Genomic DNA, 21300 nt, shown 5'->3' on the forward strand with positions numbered 1-21300 from the left:
ACTTTTCAAGAGTATGTAACCCTTAGTTACGTTGTCATATGACTTATGGATAGAGGTTTTCTGTATATCTTTAAAATGTGAATTGAAATGTTATACTGTGTGTTTTGTTTTGTTTTGTTTTTTGGTGGTAGTGGTTGTTTTTGATTCTGATTCTTCCTTTTTTTTTTTTAAGTGAGGAAAACCTTTGGGAAGAAATCACTTAGAAAATAAAATTATTTTGTACAATTGTTCTAACTTTTTTTTTTTTTAAGAAAAAATCATTGGAATGTATTTTGCCAGAACAGTGTAAACAAAAGTATTGTTAGAAAGTTCCTGTTTGTGTGTAGAGTCATTTTGCTCAATTGAATATTAATAAATTCAGATTTTCTCCTTGGCTTTTAAAAATTAAGAGAGTCAGTGTTATGTAGTAAATAAAAAGCTGAATTCAGAACTAAATGACTTTGTTTAAGTGCTGCTGCCTCTGACTATTTGAGCCTAGTGGGGCAAGTTGTAGGAACCTAGCATTCATTGCTAGGTGGTATATTGGATAGAATACCAGGCTTGCTGTTTGGGAAAACCTGTCCTCTGATAATTAAAAATCTAGTCTCAGATATTTACTCACTGAAGGACCCTGGCAAGTCATTTAAACTTTGCCTAAGTTTTCTCATCTGTAAAACAAAGATAATAATAGCATCAATTTCCAAGGATTGTTGTGAAGATAAAATGAATTAATTTTTGCAGTATAAAAATGCTAGCTATTATTATTTTGAAAAGCTAGAAATGTTACACAAATATGTAAAATATTGCATAATTCTGTGTTCTCTCTTAATGTGATCAGTTAAAGCAAAACACCAGACCAGTTTATCATTGTCCTGAAACATTTTTCTTTGAATAATAACTATCATATTATAACTACTCATTACATCACATTAACATGCTTTCAACAGATCAGTGCTAAATTAGGGCTTTGAATGTTGTTTATATTGGATTGAATTCATTCAACTTTCTTTTCTAAACTGACAGAGATATTAAACCTGACAATATTCTCTTGGATATGAATGGTCACATTCGCTTGGCAGACTTTGGATCATGTTTGAAGATGAATGACGATGGAACTGTATGTAGTTTGGGATTTTCCACTTTGGGGTTTTTCTTTGATTTTGCAGAGTAAATGATTTTTTTTTTTTGAGAAAATTCTATTATCAATGTGTTCAGAAATGAACATATTGCTTAGTACTAGCGACTGACTAAAATGTTTTTTAAAATTTGATTAACTGAAAAGTTTATGCTTTCTGAGAATACTGTCAGGTATCTCATAATATTATAGAATTTCCTTAAATAATAAATATCCTGATACCATAAAACTATATTAAGTGAGTTTTTAGTTTTCAGTAACTTATCAGACTGCTTAGAGTTACTTAATTTTAAAAAAACCTATATTCTGTCATCTGTGTATCACATCTAAAGTTTATAGTCTTATTACCATATTGGTATGAAGATAACAAATTCTTTATAGTTTTTAAAATATATGTGTATAAACTATATATATACACATACACATATAGTTTTATTTGTACATATAGTTACATAGTTATAACTATATATATATATAGTTATAGTGATTCATGAAGACTGTATAGTAAAGTACAAATGTTGCAATTTGTGTTAGTAGGAAAAGTATGCACTCTGTCAGATGACACTTTTTTGAAGTATTAGAAAAGTAGTAATAATTGAAAAGATGTGGCGTGATATATTAATAAAATTATGGAAGGTAATAGAGAATTTATCTCAGAGCCAGGATGACCTAGGTTTAAACCCTGCCTCTGATACCTGCTAACTATGAGGGCTAGACAAGTCACTGGAACCTAATGAATATAGGCAAAATTCATCACTAGATGGTATAATGAATAGATACCAGGACTGGTGCCAGGAAGATGTAGGTTTAAATTCTGTTATTAATAAATTATGTTCTGCTTTCGGTTATTCCCAAATCATCTTTTTATTGTGGAGACTTTTTAATGCTTAACTGAATTTTCAGTTGATGTTATTAGTAATTTTGCTATAATATTTTCTCTTTATTTCATGTCATCTTGAGTCACTGCTAAAAACTTAGATCATTGTTGTTAAACAGAACTTAATCCTTTATAACTCATTCTTGCCATGTTATCCTTGTAAAATTAATGTTTTATGAAAAAAATAGAAAAGCTCAATTTAGATAAGGTATTTTGGTTCATTACACACATAAAGCACCTATTTATTGCACATATCAAGACCCAAATCATCCCTTCATTGGACAAAATGGAGAGATGTAGATTTGATAATAGTTCTTATAATTGGTTTTAGAGTTAGTTTACAGACCAGGCTAGATCCAAAGAATGTTAATTTAATGTATTCATCAACCTAGAAGACAAAATTTATTAATGTGCCCCTGGGCTTTGCCCTCTTTTATTTAATATTTTTTTATTAAATTACTTAATAAAGGCACTGATATCAAGCTTGTGAAATTTGCATTTATCCAACATGAACCTGGAAGGGACAACCAACAGGGAAAATAGAATTAGAATCCAAAAAGATCTAAAAAGGCTAAATGAAGAACTCAGTTTAATAAGATGAAATTTTATAGGAATAAATGGAAAATTCTACATTTTGGTCCCAAAAATCAATTGCACAAGTATGAGATGTTTCTATTAAGTAGTTCATGTTTTAAAGACCTGAAGGTTTTGTGAAATGAATGTTCAGTATGACTCAACATTGTGTCATAATCAAAATATTTACTCCAATCTTTCTTTTTTCCTAAGTTTTTACAAAACATCCCTTTAATGAGATTTTCTATTTCTTAAATTTTATGAGGAACTGAAGACAAGTTCAGAAAGCTTTCTACAATTCTTTCCTCTGCCTTTTCCTGAAAATTATAACATTGGTCTAGCACCAGGTTTTCAGAATCTCTTCTATTCTCTATAGCTTTTCAGAGATTATTGATAGGTTTTTCAGTGCCTTGGATGTGATTTATCTGGATTTTATTGCTTGGAACTCATTCAGGGCAGTTGTGGCACATTTCTTAGAGTCACATATTTTCACAAAAATATTAACATAATTTATTTCATGTAATGGGCTGAGGCTTGAGTTGATGCACTGAGGTCCCAAGCACATGAGGCTAAATAGTAATTGGACCGTACTCTATTAATATATAAGCTTGGAGAAAGAATGGCCCCCGCCCACTCTTTGTGCAAGTCCTGATGTGTTGTATAGGAAATGACGATTCTGGTGGGTGGAGGCAGGGGAGGGAAAAAGGAAGGGAAGGAGAGCTCAGATTGCTCTCTCTCTGCTAGCTGGCGTCCTGTTGCAGCTGCCCATACTGCTATCGCAATCCTTCTTGCCCATATTGCTATTGCAATCTTTTTTCACCTCTTCACTACAATAAAGACTGAAGAGTTTTCCCTTAACCTGAGTTCCTGACTCCGGCTGATTTTAAATATGCGATCATTACAATTGGTGCCCACTGCCTCAGCAAAAAGCAAAAAGAAGAGAAACAAACAGAAAGGTCGTCGCAATGGAGGGGGAGGAGATGGCCCTTTCTTTTTCCCTCCCCTGCCTCCACCCACCAGAATCGTCATTTCCTATACAACACATCAGGACTTGCACAAAGAGTGGGCGGGGGCCATTCTTTCTCCAAGCTTATATATTAATAGAGTATGGTCCGATTACTATTTAGCCTCATGTGCTTGGGACCTCAGTGCATCAACTCAAGCCTCAGCCCATTACATCTCCCTCTTTCTTTTGTTTTAGCACACAGGTGATCATGCCATCCCTGACTCCTCAGGGAGGTCAGAGCCCACAAGGGGAGGTGATCACACCCTCCCTGACTTCTCAGGAAGGAGGTGAAAGCACTAAAAAGGAGATAATCACACCCTCCCTGACATCTCAGGAAGGGAGATGAAAAGCATCAAAGGGAAGTGGGGGTTGCTAGCGGGTTTCTGGGCTGAAGGGTCTTATTATGCACAAACCCATCAGTATGGGAAATATTACACAAGCACATAGCAACAACGCAGAGGCTATTAGTGATGACTCTCCCCACAGTCAGTGCAGGCTTGATGTGGTGTAACAAATATGAATTATACACCCAAGTAATGGTATAACAAACAATTGATTTATATCAACATTGTATTGTAAAAGAGGAGGAGATGGATCAGTGGGTAGAGCACCAGTCCTGAAGTCAGGAGGATCTGAGTTCAAATCCAGCCTCAGACACTTAACAACTCCTGGTTGTGTGACCATGGGCAAGTCACTTAACCCCAACTGCCACTGCCAAAGCAAAAAAGCAAAAAGAAGAAGAGAAAACAAACAGAAAAGTCATTGCAATGACAAAAGAGCTAGCAGAGAGAGAGGTCTGAGCTCTCCTCCCCTTCCTTTTTCCCTCCCCTGCCTCCACTCACCAGAATCATCATTTCCTATACAACACATCAGGACTTGCACAAAGAGTGGGCAGGGGCCATTCTTTCTCCAAGCTTATATATTAATAGAGTATGGTCCAATTACTATTTAGCCTCATGTGCTTGGGACCTCAGTGCATCAACTCAAGCCTCAGCCCATTACAATTTCATATCTTATATATCTTATTGTTGTGATAATTGTTCTTATTATTATTAGAGGCAGTGGGGCATAATGGATAGAGAGCTGGCTTTAGAATCAGGAAGACCTGAATTCAAGTCCTGCCCTTGAAATATTGACCTGGACAAATCACTTAGCAAGTAGGCCACCTCCTTCATTTTGTATATGAAGAAACTGAGGCCCAAGGAGGTGAAGTGACTTGTCCAGAATCATATACCTAGTAAGTACTAGTGGTGGTATTTGAACCCAGGTCTTCCTCATTTTAAGTCCAGCACCATCCCTCCTACAGCATATTGCTGGATCTGAGTCCCACCCTGAGCTTAGTGCTTTTGCCCTGTGAATGTCCAAAGCCCTTCCCAGGCCTGGTGTCGTTGTGTCTCTGTCTCGTGCTCTCTCTTGTTCTCGCTTGGATCTAGCACAGAGCATGGTGCCTGATACAATAGGAATTGAACAGATGTTTACTTACTAACTTATGCTCCAAAATTATTTTTGATTTATTTGCTCTCCTAGTCAAGGTTTCTATCCCCCATTGCATCTTAGGTAGGAAATCAGTCTGATTAAATTTAATTCAGATTAGTTTAACATTAAAATAATAAATGACATTCATGCAACCTTTTCAGCATTTACAAAGCACTTTTACACACTCAATTCTGTGAAATAACTGCTTACCCCTACTCCATTGATATGTGAAGAAGGTAAAGCTTACCCTGGACACATCATTTACATTTTTCAAGGGTAAAATTTGAATTTAAGAATTTCCTAGCTCCATGTCTAGCACTTTTTTCTTTTGTACCATACTATTTTTTTTTAAACCCACATTTTGTATACAGAGGGATGGAAAGATTAGTCCCTCTTATCCTATAATAGACTCATAATCAAGGGGACTTAATGGAGTTGGATTTCCTGATTTTCAGAGTTTGCCTGTAGCTAGTGTTTTACAAAAGTTGTGAGCTGACAGCTAGACATAGCTCCAGATTACAAGTCATAGATTCTAGTATTAAGCACCAGATGGGTCATCTAGGGAAGTCTAAGAGAAAGAAAATTATTTATTCAAGTTCATACAATTACTGATTAGCAAAGTTGGGATTTGAACCCAGGTCTTCTGATGGCAAACACAGGGCTTTTTACAATATACCCCACTGCTGCCTCTATAAGATCATATTTATTTTATAATTTCAAAATAGTTCATACTTCTTAATTTTTAAACTAACATTGTGAGATAAATAAATAAATAAATGAAGATATTGTACCTATCTGGGCATATAGTAATGAGCAATTAATGAAAGCTCATTGATTTGCTATCCCCATTCTGACACGTCCATTCAGCTGATGTCCAAACAAGTTAATAACTTGCCAACTTCATATAACTGGTTAAGGGATGGAACTAGGGATCAAACCTAGACTGTCTGATTTTGAATCTAATGTTATTTCAAATAACACAGTTGTTGGGTCCCAGGGTTCCCTGGTATTACAAAGTAGGGTAGCATTGGTATCCTTTGTTATCTGAGATCAAATTGAGGCAACATTGTTTTCAATTTTGAGATAGGAAACTGATAAGGGAAAGACAAGGAGAGCAGTAGTTGTTTCCTTACTGGGTTTTTTTTTTTTTTTCCCTAGACCCTGGGACTATCCTGTATATTTTCAAATATCTTAGATCACAAATATGCCCTGCCAAATTTACTTGTAAAGTAAAGATAAAATTTGTTGAACTGCATGTTAATGTTTCATGTCTTGCTATATTTTTCATTAGCCAAGTGATGAAATTGTTTAGTCATAGAAATGAAAGTTTTCTACTACAGGATAGAAAGGTTATCATTTCTCAGTGAAAAGAGTACTCCAATGCAATCAGAGATTTTTTCAGTGTATTCACAATCTTTATATAATGTACTTGAAATACATGTCTTGGGGACTGATTGCTTTAGATGAGTCCTTCTATATTGTGGTAATCTTACTACATTAGCAAGCAAACTCCAAGACTTATCTTAAACTCAAATTTGCAATATAGAAAAGAGTGTAGTGATAAACTGTTTTGTAATAATGTAGACATTTCTTCCTTAACGTAAGGTACCTCTGAGAAGCATAGAATACAGAGTAGAAAGGGCATTTGTGGGTCATTGCATGCAGCATTTTACCCTCTAGGAATTCCTTCTACCATATCCCCAAGTCATCATTATCTGCACTGAAAATCGTAAGTTGTGGGGACTTGTAACATCCTGAGAAAACCACATTATACTTTTGGACTGTGTTGATTATTAGGAAGCTTTTTGGGAGGGGCAGGGAAGGGAGTATTTATTGATATAAAAAAACAACTTCTAACCGTTCCTAATTTTGCAGTCTAGAATTAAGCAAAACAAATATAATTTCAGATGCTTGAAAACAGCTCTTATTACATTGAATCTATATTTAATTTTATATTTTAAAGTTTTTAAGATATTGAGGTAGATACATATAATTGGTTATTTTAAAATTTATCTCTTGAATTGAACTTTGCTTATTCATACTGGACTTGCAATATGATCATTAGTTTAACTTTATTCCATGACTATTTCTTTTTATGGTCATTTTTCTTTGTAAAAAAAAAAAGTAGCAGAATTTTATAGGAAGAAATAATAGCTTGCATTTCTATAGAACTTTACAGTTTGTAAGGTGTTATTTCTGAGAATAACTGTAAGGAATATAGTGCACATATTATTCCAGTTTTATAGGTGAAAAAAGTGAACCTCAGAGAAGCTTAAATGAATAGAAGCATTGAGCAAGTGGTAGATTTCTAAGGTTTAATTTAAAAATTTTGTCTTCTCTAAGGTCCAATCTTCCGTGGCAGTGGGCACACCTGACTACATTTCACCTGAGATTCTACAAGCAATGGAGGATGGAATGGGAAAATATGGTCCAGAATGTGATTGGTGGTCTCTAGGTGTTTGCATGTATGAAATGCTATATGGTGAAACACCTTTTTATGCAGAATCATTAGTGGAAACTTATGGAAAGATCATGAATCATGAAGTAAGAAATAATATTTCTAAATGACTAGTATAATATGTGTTTCTTTGCATATGTAAAATAACAATTTCACCTACATTAATGGTACTTTTAGAAGTTATAGTATTATGATTTGCTAAGTATGTTCATTGGAACGAAGAACTTTCTTCTCCTGACTTGATGTGTAGACTGTGTTATTTGTCAATGGCCCCAATCTCTTTGGATCCAAATAGGGAATATAAGAATAATATGGTAATTGTTTCAAACTTCTGGAGTTCCATTTGCTGTATTTTATTGGTCCGTATCACTATATATACACATTGATTTAATACATCTTTAGGTGTACTAAATTAAAGCATGACAATGATCCAATCTATTTGCTGTCTTTTCATTGCTCATTTGAAGCTTTTTAAAGCATTTAGATTATGAGAGAAGATGCAAAAACATCTTTAGAAATGCCCTGCTGATTATTCAGTTCAGAGATTCAGTTCAGTTTGTCAGGAAACATATTGAGGAGAATTAATGAGATTACTTGATTTCCACACTTAAAAGTTCAATTCATTATAGTTTTCATTATCTGATCTCCATCTAAAAAAAAAGTTATTTCAGTACCATTTAGAATTTAAAACGCTTGAAATGGTATAATATCTAGTGTTGACTATTTAGACATTCAAATTCCATAGAATCAGATCACCTATTGAGTTTGAATTAATTACTTTATATGTAAACATATGTTTTAATGAATATGCAAAAATCATGAAAATCAATTGTTTATATAATTTGTTGTAGAGAGGAGTTAGAACTGTAAAATGCATTTAGAAACTTATACAACAGACCTTTGAAGTCATTGTGTTTGTTTTAAATTTAATATCATCATTATTTTTTTTTCTATAAGACAGCATATCTGAAATTATAAGGAAAAATAGTAGGGAAAATATGAATAAATACAACTATTCACTGTGCACAGTTTTTTCAGGAGCATTCATGCCATGAGATCATGCCATAATTTACAAAATGATATTCCAGTGGCCACAAACATTTGCAGTTCATAAAGTGTCTTAACTTAATCTAAGGATTACTTTGTTTTGTTTTGTTTTGTTTTTTTCAGAGTATAGCTCATTTCAAAAAATATGCTTTGTTAAGACAAGATTTCTTAACTATATAATTATCACATTTAAAATTATTTACTCTTAAGTTTCTCTTTTTCTTTTTTTTAAAATTGTAATAAGTTTATTTTTAATACATATTTCTTTTTGAATTATGTTGGAAGAGAAAAATCAGAGCAAAAGGGAAAAACCATGGGAGAGAAAAAAAAGTAGAAAAAAGAAATAAACATAGCATTTGTTGATTTATATTCAGTCTCCTTAATTCTGGATGCAGATGACATTTTCTGTCCAAAGTCTGTTGGGATTGCTTTGGATCAATGAAACACTGAGAAGAACCAAGGCTTTCATAGTGATCATTAACAGCAAGAATGTGCAATGTATTACTGGTTTGGCTTGTTTTGCTTAGCATCAATTTATGTAAATCTTCTCAGGCCTTTCTATGAGCTTGTTCATCATTTTTTAGAGAACAATAATATTCCATTATCTTCGTGTACCACAACTTATTTAGCCATTCCCCAATTGATGGACATCCATTCTTTTTCCAATTCTTTGCTACCACAAAAAGAGCTGCTACAAATATTTTTGCACATGTGGGTCCTTTTTCCTCTTTTATGATTTCCTTGAGATACAGATCCACTAATGGCACTGCTGGGTCAAAGGGTATGCACACTTTTATAGCCCTTTAAGGTTGCTCTCCAGAATGGTTAGATCATTTCACAACACCATCAACAATGCATTAGTGTCCCAATTTTCCCACATTCCCTCCAACGTTTATCATTATCTTTTCCTGTCATCTTGGCCAATCTGAGAGGTGTGAGGTGGTAGTTGAGAGTTTGTTTTAATTTGCATTTCTTTAATCAATAGTGATTTAGAGCATTTTTTCATATAGCTATAGATGGTTTTAATCTCATCATCTGAAAATTGTCTCTTCATATCCTTTGACCATTTATCAATTGGAGAATGACTTGTGTTCTTATATATTTGACCCAATTCTTTAAAATTTTAGAAATGAGACTTTTATCAGAAACACTGGCTGAAAAGATTGTTTCCCAGCTTTGTAGTTCCCTTTTAATCTTGTTTCTGTTGGTTTTGTTTGTTCAAAACCTTTTTAATTTAATATAATCAAAGTTGTTCATTTTGCCTTTCATAATGTTCTCTGGTTCTTCTTTGGTCATAAATTCCTGTCTTCTCCTAAAATCTGATAGGTAAATTATCCCTTGTTCTCCTAATTTATTTATGGTATCATCCTTTATGCCCAGATCATGTATCCATTTTGACCTTATTTTGGTATAGTGTGTGAACTTTAGGTTCATGTTGAGTTCCTGACACTAGTTTCCTGTTTTCCCAGCAATTTTTGTCAAATAGTGAGTTCTTAGTCCAGAAGCTGGAATTTGGAGATTTATAAAATACTGGATTGGTATAGGCCTTGATTATTGTGTCAGGTATATATTTAAATCTATTCCACTATTCCACTACTCTATTTCTTAGCCAGTATCAAATGGTTTTGATGACTGATGCTATATAATGTAGTAAGTTTGGTACTGTTAAACCACCATTCTTTGTATTTTTTCCATTAATTCCCTTGATTTTCTTGACCTTTTGTTTTTCCAGGTGAATTTTGTTATTATTTTTTCAAGTTCTGAGAAACAATGTTTTAGCAATTTGATTGGTATGGCCCTGAACAAGTAGATCTATTAAGGCAGAATTGTAATTTTTATTATATTAAATAGCTCAGCCTAGCCATGAACAGTTGATATTTTTCTAGTTGTTTAAATCTGATTTTTTTTGTGTGAGAAGTGTTTTGTAATTGTGTTCATATAATTCTTAGGTTTGTCTTGGCAGGTATACCCTCAAGTCTTTTATTTTGTCTGCAGTTATTTTAAATGGAATTTCTCTCTCACTTGCTGATAGGCTTTGTCAGTAATATATAGAAATGCTGAAGATTTTGTGTGGGTTTATTTTATATTCTGCTATTTTGCTAAAGCTGTGAATTGTTTCCAGTAAATTTTTGGATGATTTTCTGGGATTCTCTTAAGTATATCATCATATCATCTGCAAAGAGTGATAGTTTTATTTCTTCATTGCCTATTCTAATTCCTTTAATTTCTTTTTCTTTTCTTATTGATAAAGCCAACATTTCTAGTACAATGTTGAATAGTAGTGGTGATAATGGGCATCCTTATTTCATCCTTGATCTTATTGGGAATATATCCAGCTTCTCTCTATTACCAGTAATGCTTACTGTAGGTTTTAGACAGTGTTTATTATTTTAAGGGAAATTTACTATTTTAATATTATTAATTTAATATTATTAAAATATTAAGGAAAATTCTAGTGTTTTTACTAGGAATGGGTGCTGTATTTTGTCAAAATCTTTTTCTGCATTTGTTGAGATTATCATATGATTTCTGTTGGTTTTGTTATTGATGTGGTAGATTATGGTAATAGTTTTCCTGATATTGAACCAGCCCTGCATTCCTGGTATAAATCCCACTGTTCATAATGTATTATTTTACTGTAAGTTGCTCTTTGTTAATATTTTATTTAAAAATTTTTGCATCAATATCCATTAGGGAGATTGGTTTGTAATTTTCTTTCTTTCTTTTGGCCCTTCTTGCCTTAGGTATCAGTGCTATATATTTGTGTCATAGAAGGAATTTGGCAGTACTCCTTCTTTACCTGTTTTTCTAAATAGTTTACATCATATGGGAATTAATTGTTCTTTAAATGTTTGGTAGAAGTCACTTGTTAAATTTCTTTTTCTAAAATGGGATTGTTTATAAATATTTTATTTCCTCTTCTGTCAATCTGAACAGTTTTCTAAATATTCATCCATTTCAGTTAGATTTCCAGACTTGCTACCATAGAGTTGGGCAAATTTTGCTTTAATTTCTTTTTCATTGGTGATAAGTGCCCTCCTTTCATTTTTGATGCTAGTGATTTGGGTTTTTTCTTTCCTTTTTCTGATCAAATTAACCAAAAGTTAATTTGATCTATTTTATTAGGTTTTTTTTTTCATAAAACCAACTCTTAGTTTTGCTTATTAGTTCAATAGTTTTCATAGTTTCTATTTTATTAATCTCTCTTTTGAGTTTCAGACTTCTAATTTGGCATTTAGTTGGGATTTTTAATTTGTTCTTTTTCTAGGTTTTTTTTTTTTAGTTGCATACCTAATTCATTGATGTCTTCTTTCTTTATTTTATTTATTTAGCTATTTAGAGATATAAAATTTCCCCTAAGAACTGCTTTGGCTGTATCCCATAGGTTTTGGTATATTGTCTCATTATTGTCATTTTCTTGGGTGAAATTATGGATTGTTTCTTTGATTTGTTTGACCCTCTCGTTCTTTAAAATTAGATTATTTAATTTCTAATTAGTATTTAGTCTATCTTCCCTGGCCCTTTACTGAATATAATTTTTATTGCATTGTGGTCTGAAAAGCAAGTATTTACTTTTTCTGCTTTTTTGCATTTGATTGTGAGGTTTTTAATGCCTTATAATATATGGTCCATTTTTGTGTAGGTGCTATTTACTGACAAGAAAAAGGTGTATTCCTTTCTGTCCCTATTCAATTTTCTGTAGAGCTTTATTATATCTAAGTTTTCTAGTGTCCTATGGACCTCCTTAGTTTTTTCTTGTTTATTTTGTGGTTAGATTTGTCTGATTCTGGGAGGGGAAGGTTGAGGTCTCCTACTAGAATAGTTTTGCTGTCTATTTCTTCTTGTAAATGGCTTAAAATTTCTAGGAATTTGCATCCTCTACCACTTGGTGCATATATATATTAAGTATCATTACTACTTCTTTATTTATAGTACCCTTTATCAAGATGTACTTTCCCTCCATATCTCTTTTAATAAGATCTATTTTTATTTTTGCTTTATCTGAGGTTAGAATTGCTATACCTGCTTTTTTAATTTCAGCTAAAGCATAATAAATTTGATTCCAGCTTTTTACCTTTACTCTTTGTGTCTCTTTGTGTCAAGTGTGTTTCTTGTAAACAACATATTCTGCTTTTTAATCAGTTCTATTTGCTTCCATTTTATGGGAGAGTTCATCCCATTTACAGTAACAGTTATGATTATCATCTGTATTTCCCTCCATTCTATTTTCTCCCCTGTTGTTCTCTCTTTCCACCCTTTCTTTAGTAGTATGGTTTTATTTGTTGTTGTTGTTGGTTTAACCTATCCCACCTACTATCTTATCTCCTCTCTCCTCTTCCCCCTTCTATTACTAGTGCTTTTTTTTCCCCATCCCACCCACTACCTTATCTTGTAACAACCTTGTCCCCCTTCTCTTACCTTTTCCCTGTTTCTGCCCTCCCTTCTGTCTTGTTCTTCCCTTTTCTTCTTTCTCCTCAGTTCTTTATAGGTTTAGATAAATTTCTATACCCAACTGAATGATTAAATTATTCCCTCTTAAAGTCAAAACTGATCAGATCAAGCTTCAGACAATGCTCATCCCCCTCCCCTCTTTATCTCAATTGTAATAGTCTTTTGCATGGCTTCATGTGAACTAATTATCTCATTATACTTTTCCTCTTTTTCCAATACAGACCTTTTCCCACCTCTTAATGTATTTTCCTTTGATGTCATCACATTAAATTCCATTCATCATCACACTTTCAGTCCATATGATGCCCCCCTTTGTCTGCCCCAAAGACAGATACAGTTTTCAAGAGTTACAGATATTGTTTTCCCACTTAGGGACGTAAATAGTTTAACTTTTAAATATATATATATATATTTTTTTTTCCCCATCTACCTTTCTATGATTCTCTTGAGTCCTTTGTTCATAGATTAAATTTCCTGTTTAGTTCTTGTTTTTTCAATAAAAATGACTGAAAATCTCTTATTTCATTGAAGATCTATCTCTTTCCCTGTAAGATGAAGCTGAATGTCCCTGGATAATTAATTCTTGGTTGTAAACCCAGGGCCTTTGCCTCACAGAATATGGTATTCCAGGACCTCTGATCATTTATTGTAGAATCTACCAGAGCCTGAGTAATCCTGCCTGTTTGCTCCTTGATATTTGAATTGTTTTTGTCGGGCAAGTTGCAACATTTTTCCCTTGAGATTATAATTTTGGAGTTTCACAACAATATTTCTGGGGATTTTCCTTGTGGGATCTCTTTCTAGAGGTGATCCATAAATTATTTCAATGAGTATTTCCTCCTCTGTTTTTAGAATATTGGGATAGTTTTCCTTAATGACCTCTAGTAGAATGTGATCCAGATTCTATTTTTTGTCATGGCCTTCAATTAGACCAATAATTTTTAAATTGTCTCTTCTGGATTTATTTTCCAGATTGGCTGTTTGCCTATGAGGTATTTCCCATTTTCTTCTGTTTTTTCACTCTTTTGAGTTTGTTTGACTGATTCTTGCTGTTTTACAATGTTATTAGCTTCCATTTGCCCTGTTCTAATTTTTAATGTGTGACTTTCTTCAGTTATCGTTTGTTTCTCTTTTTCCATTTGATTTATTCTGTTTGAGGAATGATTTTCTTCAGACAAATGTTTTCCTTCCTTTTCCAAATAGTTGACCTGTTATACATACCTCTTATTTTCTCATTTTTTTCTTCTATCTCTCTTATTTTCCTTTTGAAGTCTTTTATGAGCATTTCCAAGAAACCTCTTTGGGCTTGAAATCAATTTATCTTACTCTTTGAGATTTATTGTGTGGACATTCTGTACTTGTCTGAGTTTGTGTCTTGTCACCATAGTAGCTTTCTGTGATCAAGGGTCTTTTTTATTTCTTGCTCATTCTCCACCTTCCCCTCCTCATTCCCCCCCCCAACCTCCCCCCCCTTTTTTTTTTTAACTTTTAAGATCTGCTCTGTGATAAAGGGGACATTGTCCCAAGCTTCCTGTGCAGCTCTGAGCTTTGGCTTTGAGCATAGCCCCCTTGTGTTTGTTGAGGATAGCTTTGCCTGCTCAGGAAAAAGCCTGGTTTCCCAGAGTTTACCTTTTAAGTTGGGGCTGGAAGCTGCCCCATTGATTTGCTCCTCTACTGAGCCAGGACTGAGGGTCTTAGTTACTGATTTGCTGTTATTAAGACCTTCTCACTGGTTTTCTTAGAGTCTGTCTGACCTGGGCTGAATACCTCTTTCACCACGGTGAGACTGAATTTTCTTAAAATTTTTTCAGTCTATCTTGAGCTGGAGAGTTTCATTTCATTCCATTCAGAAGCTTGGTTTTATGTAGTTTTTGAAGGAAACTGGGAGAACTTGAGCAGCTTCCTGACTTTACTCCACCATCTTAGCTCTTTGTCCTAGAAGTATACTCTTAAGTTTTTCTTGAAATAAACTTACTGTATATAAGACATTAATGGACATTGTTTTTGAGAAATTCGGATATATAATGGTATTTTCACTCTACAGATGTGAAAAAACTAAATTTTATGATTTTTTAAAATGGGAAATATTGGTAATGGCTAATGTTTGTAATTTTGATTTTTAATAAAATTTCTTACCCCAATCTCTCAAGTTAATCTCTCAAGTAAACTATTGATTTGGAAAGTAAAGGGAAAATTTTGTGCTTTTATCCCTTGAGTGATTGAATTGATATGTTAAAAATTTGATTATAATCTAAAATATTTTACAATAAATAATTTTGGGGAAACAGATGTCATAATTTTAGTATAATTATGAAAAATCTGGACTTATAAATTATATGTATTGAAAAAAGGTAATTGACCTTCAGATAATAATATGTGCCTAATATTTCAGTAGCCAAAAAAAAAAAAAAAATCAAAATATTCCCACCAATGCAATTTGATGAATCTAGACAAAAACTTTTCAGACTTCTTTTTAAAATGCCTAAAATTTAGAATTGAAAGTCACATATAATTAAAAAATATCAGTTCCAGAATATGCATTTTGCTTTGAAATGATATCTGAAATTATTTTTGGAATATTGCATTTTTAAGATTTTAGATCTAGAGAGCAAAACCTGAATCTTGTCTTGAGTATTCTTTCATGTTTGTAGCAAGTTGAGGAAGCATAAGTAGTTCTTCTCTAAGGCAAAAAGTATATGATGGAAAATTATTGCTAATTGCCAAAGGTTTAAGTTACAGATCAGTATTTCATTTAACACCTAAAATTTTCACTTACGTCATGTTTTTCTGAGGAGTGTTTGGCTAAGGCTGTCATAGAAATCCTCAGTTTTGTTAATTGTTATATATGTTTGAATAGAGCAATGATTTTTAAGGTATTAAATTATGAGAACTCATTAATTCTAGGTAAGATTAACTTTAGGTCCTTTTGTCTCTCTTTTTCATTTTGCATCTCCCTCCACCCTTGACACCTCTCCCTCTTTACAGATAATGTTATAGGCTATCATTACCCATTTCCTAAAATGACAACTTCCCAAAATATAGTATTTCACAGAAAATTTAGACACATACAGAAAGGGCATCAGCAGATGAAAAGGAGGGGAACATATATTGATTTTAAGGGATATTTTTTTTTAACCAGAAATGTAATGTCTGAGCTAGCTTTCTAGAGGTCCTCTGGAAGGCCTTGGTCTCAGCAGGATAGACAACACCAGAATGGTCAGGAATAGAGTCCAAAGTCTTTATTGTCTCCTTCAGTCTCCCAGTCTGAACCAGTCTACTCCACAGTCTCTTCCAGCAGTCTAACTCACAGTCTGACTGACTGTCCCCAGTTTCTTCTAGCAGTCTAGCAGTCTGCCAATCTGCCAGTCTCCCCCATAGTGCAGGAGGCAGAAGAGTCACCATGAGGATAGTCAAAGATAAAATGTTTGTCTTCCAGTTCTTGTTGGCCCTTATATATACCTTATTGTAATTACATTATTACAGCATACTGATTATGTGTGAATTTAGAGAACCATTAAAATTACCATGCTAAATACTAAGTATATATGTGAACTAGAGAACAATCATCTCATCAATTCCACTGAGTTAACACTTTGTTTCTAGTATACTTGTTTCAAGTATACTTCTCCAAAGTTGCTCCCTCTCCGTAGTTTATATTTTTCCAGATAACAAATCTTAAATAAGTCTGAAAATTCTGATTTTAAAATTTTATTAGTCTGGGTTGGTGTTTAATTACCATTGCAAAATGACTTTTTGGACTTTTTTGAACTGGAACTTCAACTTTGATTACTGTTGTCTATTATTTGATTTTTCACAAAACTTGGCATTCCTTCAATATATGTATCAGCATATATCTGAATAAATGTTGAACTTAATTTTTTTTGTAGGAGCGATTTCAGTTTCCTTCTCATGTCACAGATGTATCTGAAGAGGCAAAAGACCTCATTCAAAGACTCATCTGTAGTAGAGAACGCCGACTAGGGCAGAATGGAATAGAAGATTTCAAAAGGCATGCATTTTTTGAAGGAATAAATTGGGAAGACATACGGAATCTAGAAGCACCTTATATTCCAGATGTTAGCAGTCCGTCCGATACATCAAATTTTGATGTAGATGATGATGTGTTAAGAAATCCGGTAAGCATAAAAACACTGCTTTATTATTTACTATATAGTTTCAAGTGAAAGATGCATGCCAATTTTTTTTTTTTTTTAAGCAATTGGTTTCCAAAGATAAATTTTGTGATTTGAAATTTTGGGCAACTTGCCCTTTGTACTTTCTCTAAAGTGTTGGTTTAAGAATTTCACTTATATTTTTCATGGTAGCTATTCTGAAATACTTCTATGTTTGATTATCTATGCACATATAATATCTTGTATTTGTATTTTTTCCCCTTTGTGTTTATGTATACATACATACATACATACGTGTGTGTGTGTGTATATTGCTACCTATCTATATCTATATTCTTGTTCCATCACTTGAGACTTGTGTACTTATTACAGAAATTATATTTTCCCTATTTCCTCATCATTAGATTGTGGATGACTATACTACACAAGTTTATTTTGAAGAAAGCACTTAGTAAATATGAAGATCCTGCTTAAATTTTATTTGGATGTTACATTATGGACAAATTTAGATTGTTTAAAGAGTTACAGAAGATATAATCAAGTATGGATAACAGAGTGAATACACAGCCCTTTAAGAATAATGTCAATTTAATTTGATAAATATTTATACCTTACTGTGTATAAACTACTTTGCTTGATTTTGGGCATACAGAGATAGCATCAAAGTCCTTGCCTTCAGGGGGCCCATGTTATACTTGAGGGTTGGTGAGGGATATAAAATGTATACAAATGAGTATGGTAAAAGGAAGATTGGGGAGGAAGAAAGTTGCAATACAGGGAACCCAAGAGCCTTTGAACTAAAGAATTAGCCCCTGGGTCTGAGTCTAACCTTGATGGAAAACAAAAATCCTATAGACACGAGAAGAAAGTACATTCCAGATATAGGGACAGCATATGAAAATTCATAGAGAAAGGAAATGAAGTATTAAGTTTGGAAAATAGCACATTGTCTTCTTTGGCTGGTATGTAGAGATTGTGAAGGTTAGTCCCGTGGAATAAGGATGGGAAAGCATGTAGGAATAGTAATGTTGAGGGCCCTTAAATTTCTATCTTATCCTAGAAATAATGTTCAAAGTTTCAGTTCAACTCAGAGATTGCTACTAGTGTTTGGGTTTTAAACGAGTGGAGGCCACAGAATGTAAAGTGGACTTATGTGGAAAAATAAAAAGGTAGACTTGACAAGATTGATATCGATAATTGATGGGATAAAGGGAAGGGAAAACTCGAGAGTGATTCAGGGATTATGTATGAATTTGAGAAGAAGTTGGTGTATTCCATAAAATTAGTGGTCTTTTGGTGGGAAAGCTAGTTAATTCTGTTTTATGTGTTGAGTTTGAGATTCAGAAGGGAAATATCTAAGAGGGATAGATTGATAGTGCAGGACAAGTATGGGAGAGACATTAGGACTATATATTTCTTTATATATAGCATACATGTATAAATATACACATGTACATACGTGTGTATATATATGTATATGTGTGTGTGTGTGTATATATGCACATGCATATTTATTTTATATAGATTCATCTATTTCTTTAGAGGTAATGTTTGAATCCATGAGTATGCAAGTTATAATATAGGAATGGCCATACATATAGTGAGCCAACAAAGACTGGTAAAATTCTGTTTGAGGGAGGTAGAAAGTTGCCTGTATTTCAGCTATACTGTATGCCAAAGTGAGCAGCTACAGTGTTGAAAGAATAGCTGTAGAGATGATGAGAAATTCACAGGATGCAGTTTCCAAGAAACAAGCCAGCAGTAAAAATAAATGAACTCAGATGTTTATGCAAGAAGTGTACAGTGTATAGCTAACAGTCAAGAAGAGCTAGATGCTAATGCAAGAAAGGAAATTTGACATATGAGTCCCTGAGAATTGGTCAGATAGAACTTAGGATTTCAGTATTGACTCTGTCAGCATTCACCTTGTTCCAAGAGAATGTGATAGAATGGATAAAAGAAGATGAATTTATTGCTTTTGAAAATTAGAAAAATATTCATCTGATGAAATCCAGGAACCAGAGGGGAGAAATAGGGTGAAGAACATAATAATAAAGATCAGTGGAAAAAGAGATAGAAGTAATATTGTCTTTGGAACGTACGGTAAACCTCCTGGAAATAAATAAGCCTGGGAAACATGACATAACTGACATAGAATCTTGATAGGGGACTTTATTTTTCTACGCTTCTCGTGGAATTCTACCTCTGAGCTAAAACCAAGAGTTAACATTATGTAAAATAGACATGTAAGGAGTAATTGATCATTGGGGTAGAAATGATTATGACCTTGGGAGGAATAGAGAGGGACAATGAATACTCTGTCTTCGAATTTCGAGCGAAGATAATTCTGTCATATGTTTTAGATTTAGGAAGAATAGAATTCAAAGAAAATTTAGGTAAAAGTCTATGCACTAAAAATTCTAGAGGCAGAGATCAACCAGGGGAGGAAAAAAGGGAAGAAGCTAAATATTAACTAAGTGCTTAATTATGTACCAGGTAACAGCTTTGTCCTAGGGACATAAACAGAACCAAAAAAGAAAGTCCCTGTTCTCAAGGAGCTTATTTATGTTTTGAGGGGAAGATGAAATAGTGGAGGAAGCTGGAAAGCTAAGTTGGGAGGGTGGCAAATGAAGGTAACCAGGCATGGTTTTACAGTTCAGAGACTAGAAGCAGGGCCAGGAGACGAATGAAGATCAGCCCGTGCCTATCTACAAAAAAAAAGAAGCCACTGGAGGAATTCACTAATGGGAGAAGAGGTCAGATGGGTATTGCAGAGCAAGGGGCCCCTTGTCGCTGAGGGATGTTGTAGGGTGAGACAGTGGCACAAGCGTGGTTTTAAAGTCCAAAATCTCGAGAGAAGGAAAAAGAGAAACAATTCTGATGAGGGAAAAAAGGGTGTACTTGATACAGAAATGCTCAGGGACCTCACCACCAAATCCAAAATTTAAAAAGATAGGTCCAGGAAATGAAAATAAGGTCAGTTAAGAGAATGGATACATGATGATATGAGAACTCTAAATTTCAGAGTAAACTCAGGTTAACATGGGGCTCTTATTTTTTGAGTTCTGATACTCTTTGAATTTCAGATTGGTAATTAGATAATGTCCTTGAGGTAGGTAACACTTTCCCTATTTTGTAGATAAGGATGCTGAGGCCCAAATCAAGTAATCTGTTTAATGATGGCAAGGATTCAAACAATCCTTGTGTCACAAATTTTTTAAAATTAGAATTAAACTACAGAAAATGCTTTATAAACTGTCACACATTATATAAAAGTCAGCCATTATAGCACCTAGTTCTGAGTTCTGCTCTAATGCTCTTTCCCTTAGTCAACAAAGAGGACAGTCTAATGCCATTTATTAGACTTCCACATTTACTGGATTTGCAATGTATATAATATGTTTTGTGTATATAAGAATAAGCCAAGAAACTTAAAATAATCATCTATAGACTGATAGCTATCACTGAATTTTAGAGACATGTTTTACAATTTGATTTTTTGGTTCTATAATTTGTTTAATGTGATCTGATAGAAATTTTGTTTTATATGATAAGTTGAATTCAATTCATTGGACTTTACAGCTTGACAATGAGAATGACATTTTTTCCATAATAGAGAACATTTATTTTGCTCCCATGTTACTCTTGTTCTCAGTCCAAAACAAATGATACAGTTTAGGAGTAAAATAATTGAAGTTTAGTTAAATGAACATGCCTTCCCAAAAATCATTTTTCTAAAAAGTAATTCTGCTTCCTGAAGTAATCAATGTGCCATTTGTTTTTTTTGTTTTTAAGACATTGCTAAAGAAGTCTTTGCTTGACATGTTGGATCTTAGATTTATAACTAGAAGGGGCCTTAGAAGTAATCTGGTCTAATCTAATTGTTGATGATGAAAAAGCTGAGCTACAGATTACTTTATTCGCTCAAAGTCACATTGCAAGTAACACCAGAATTAGAATCCAGTTTTTCTGATTCCAAATCCAGATCTTTAGCATTTTTTTTTTTTTAGTGAGGTTTCTCTGATATTTTTCTTTTTACTAGATCTTAAAGAAACTATTATATCATCCTTAAACTAAATAATAGAATTGAAGTGGACCAAATCTTATGTTTTCTAATCACTCGCAATTTGCAATTTACCTAATGTCAGGCTAAAAACATTGTCC

General features: G+C 33.4%; 1 protein-coding gene across 2 annotated transcripts in view; it reads left to right on the plus strand.

Moving 5' to 3' along the window:
• CDC42BPB (CDC42 binding protein kinase beta) overlaps nucleotides 1-21300 on the plus strand; it is a 152044-nt gene that overhangs the window by 64688 nt on the left and 66056 nt on the right. For both annotated transcript variants that reach the window (XM_051978322.1, XM_051978321.1), the window contains exons 6-8: nucleotides 1003-1096; nucleotides 7390-7590; nucleotides 16891-17139. In XM_051978322.1, coding sequence (XP_051834282.1) covers nucleotides 1003-1096; nucleotides 7390-7590; nucleotides 16891-17139 — 544 coding nt within the window. The remainder of the gene's footprint in view (nucleotides 1-1002; nucleotides 1097-7389; nucleotides 7591-16890; nucleotides 17140-21300) is intronic.

This window comes from Antechinus flavipes, chromosome 2, assembly GCF_016432865.1.
Source record: "Antechinus flavipes isolate AdamAnt ecotype Samford, QLD, Australia chromosome 2, AdamAnt_v2, whole genome shotgun sequence".
NCBI lineage: Eukaryota > Metazoa > Chordata > Mammalia > Dasyuromorphia > Dasyuridae > Antechinus > Antechinus flavipes.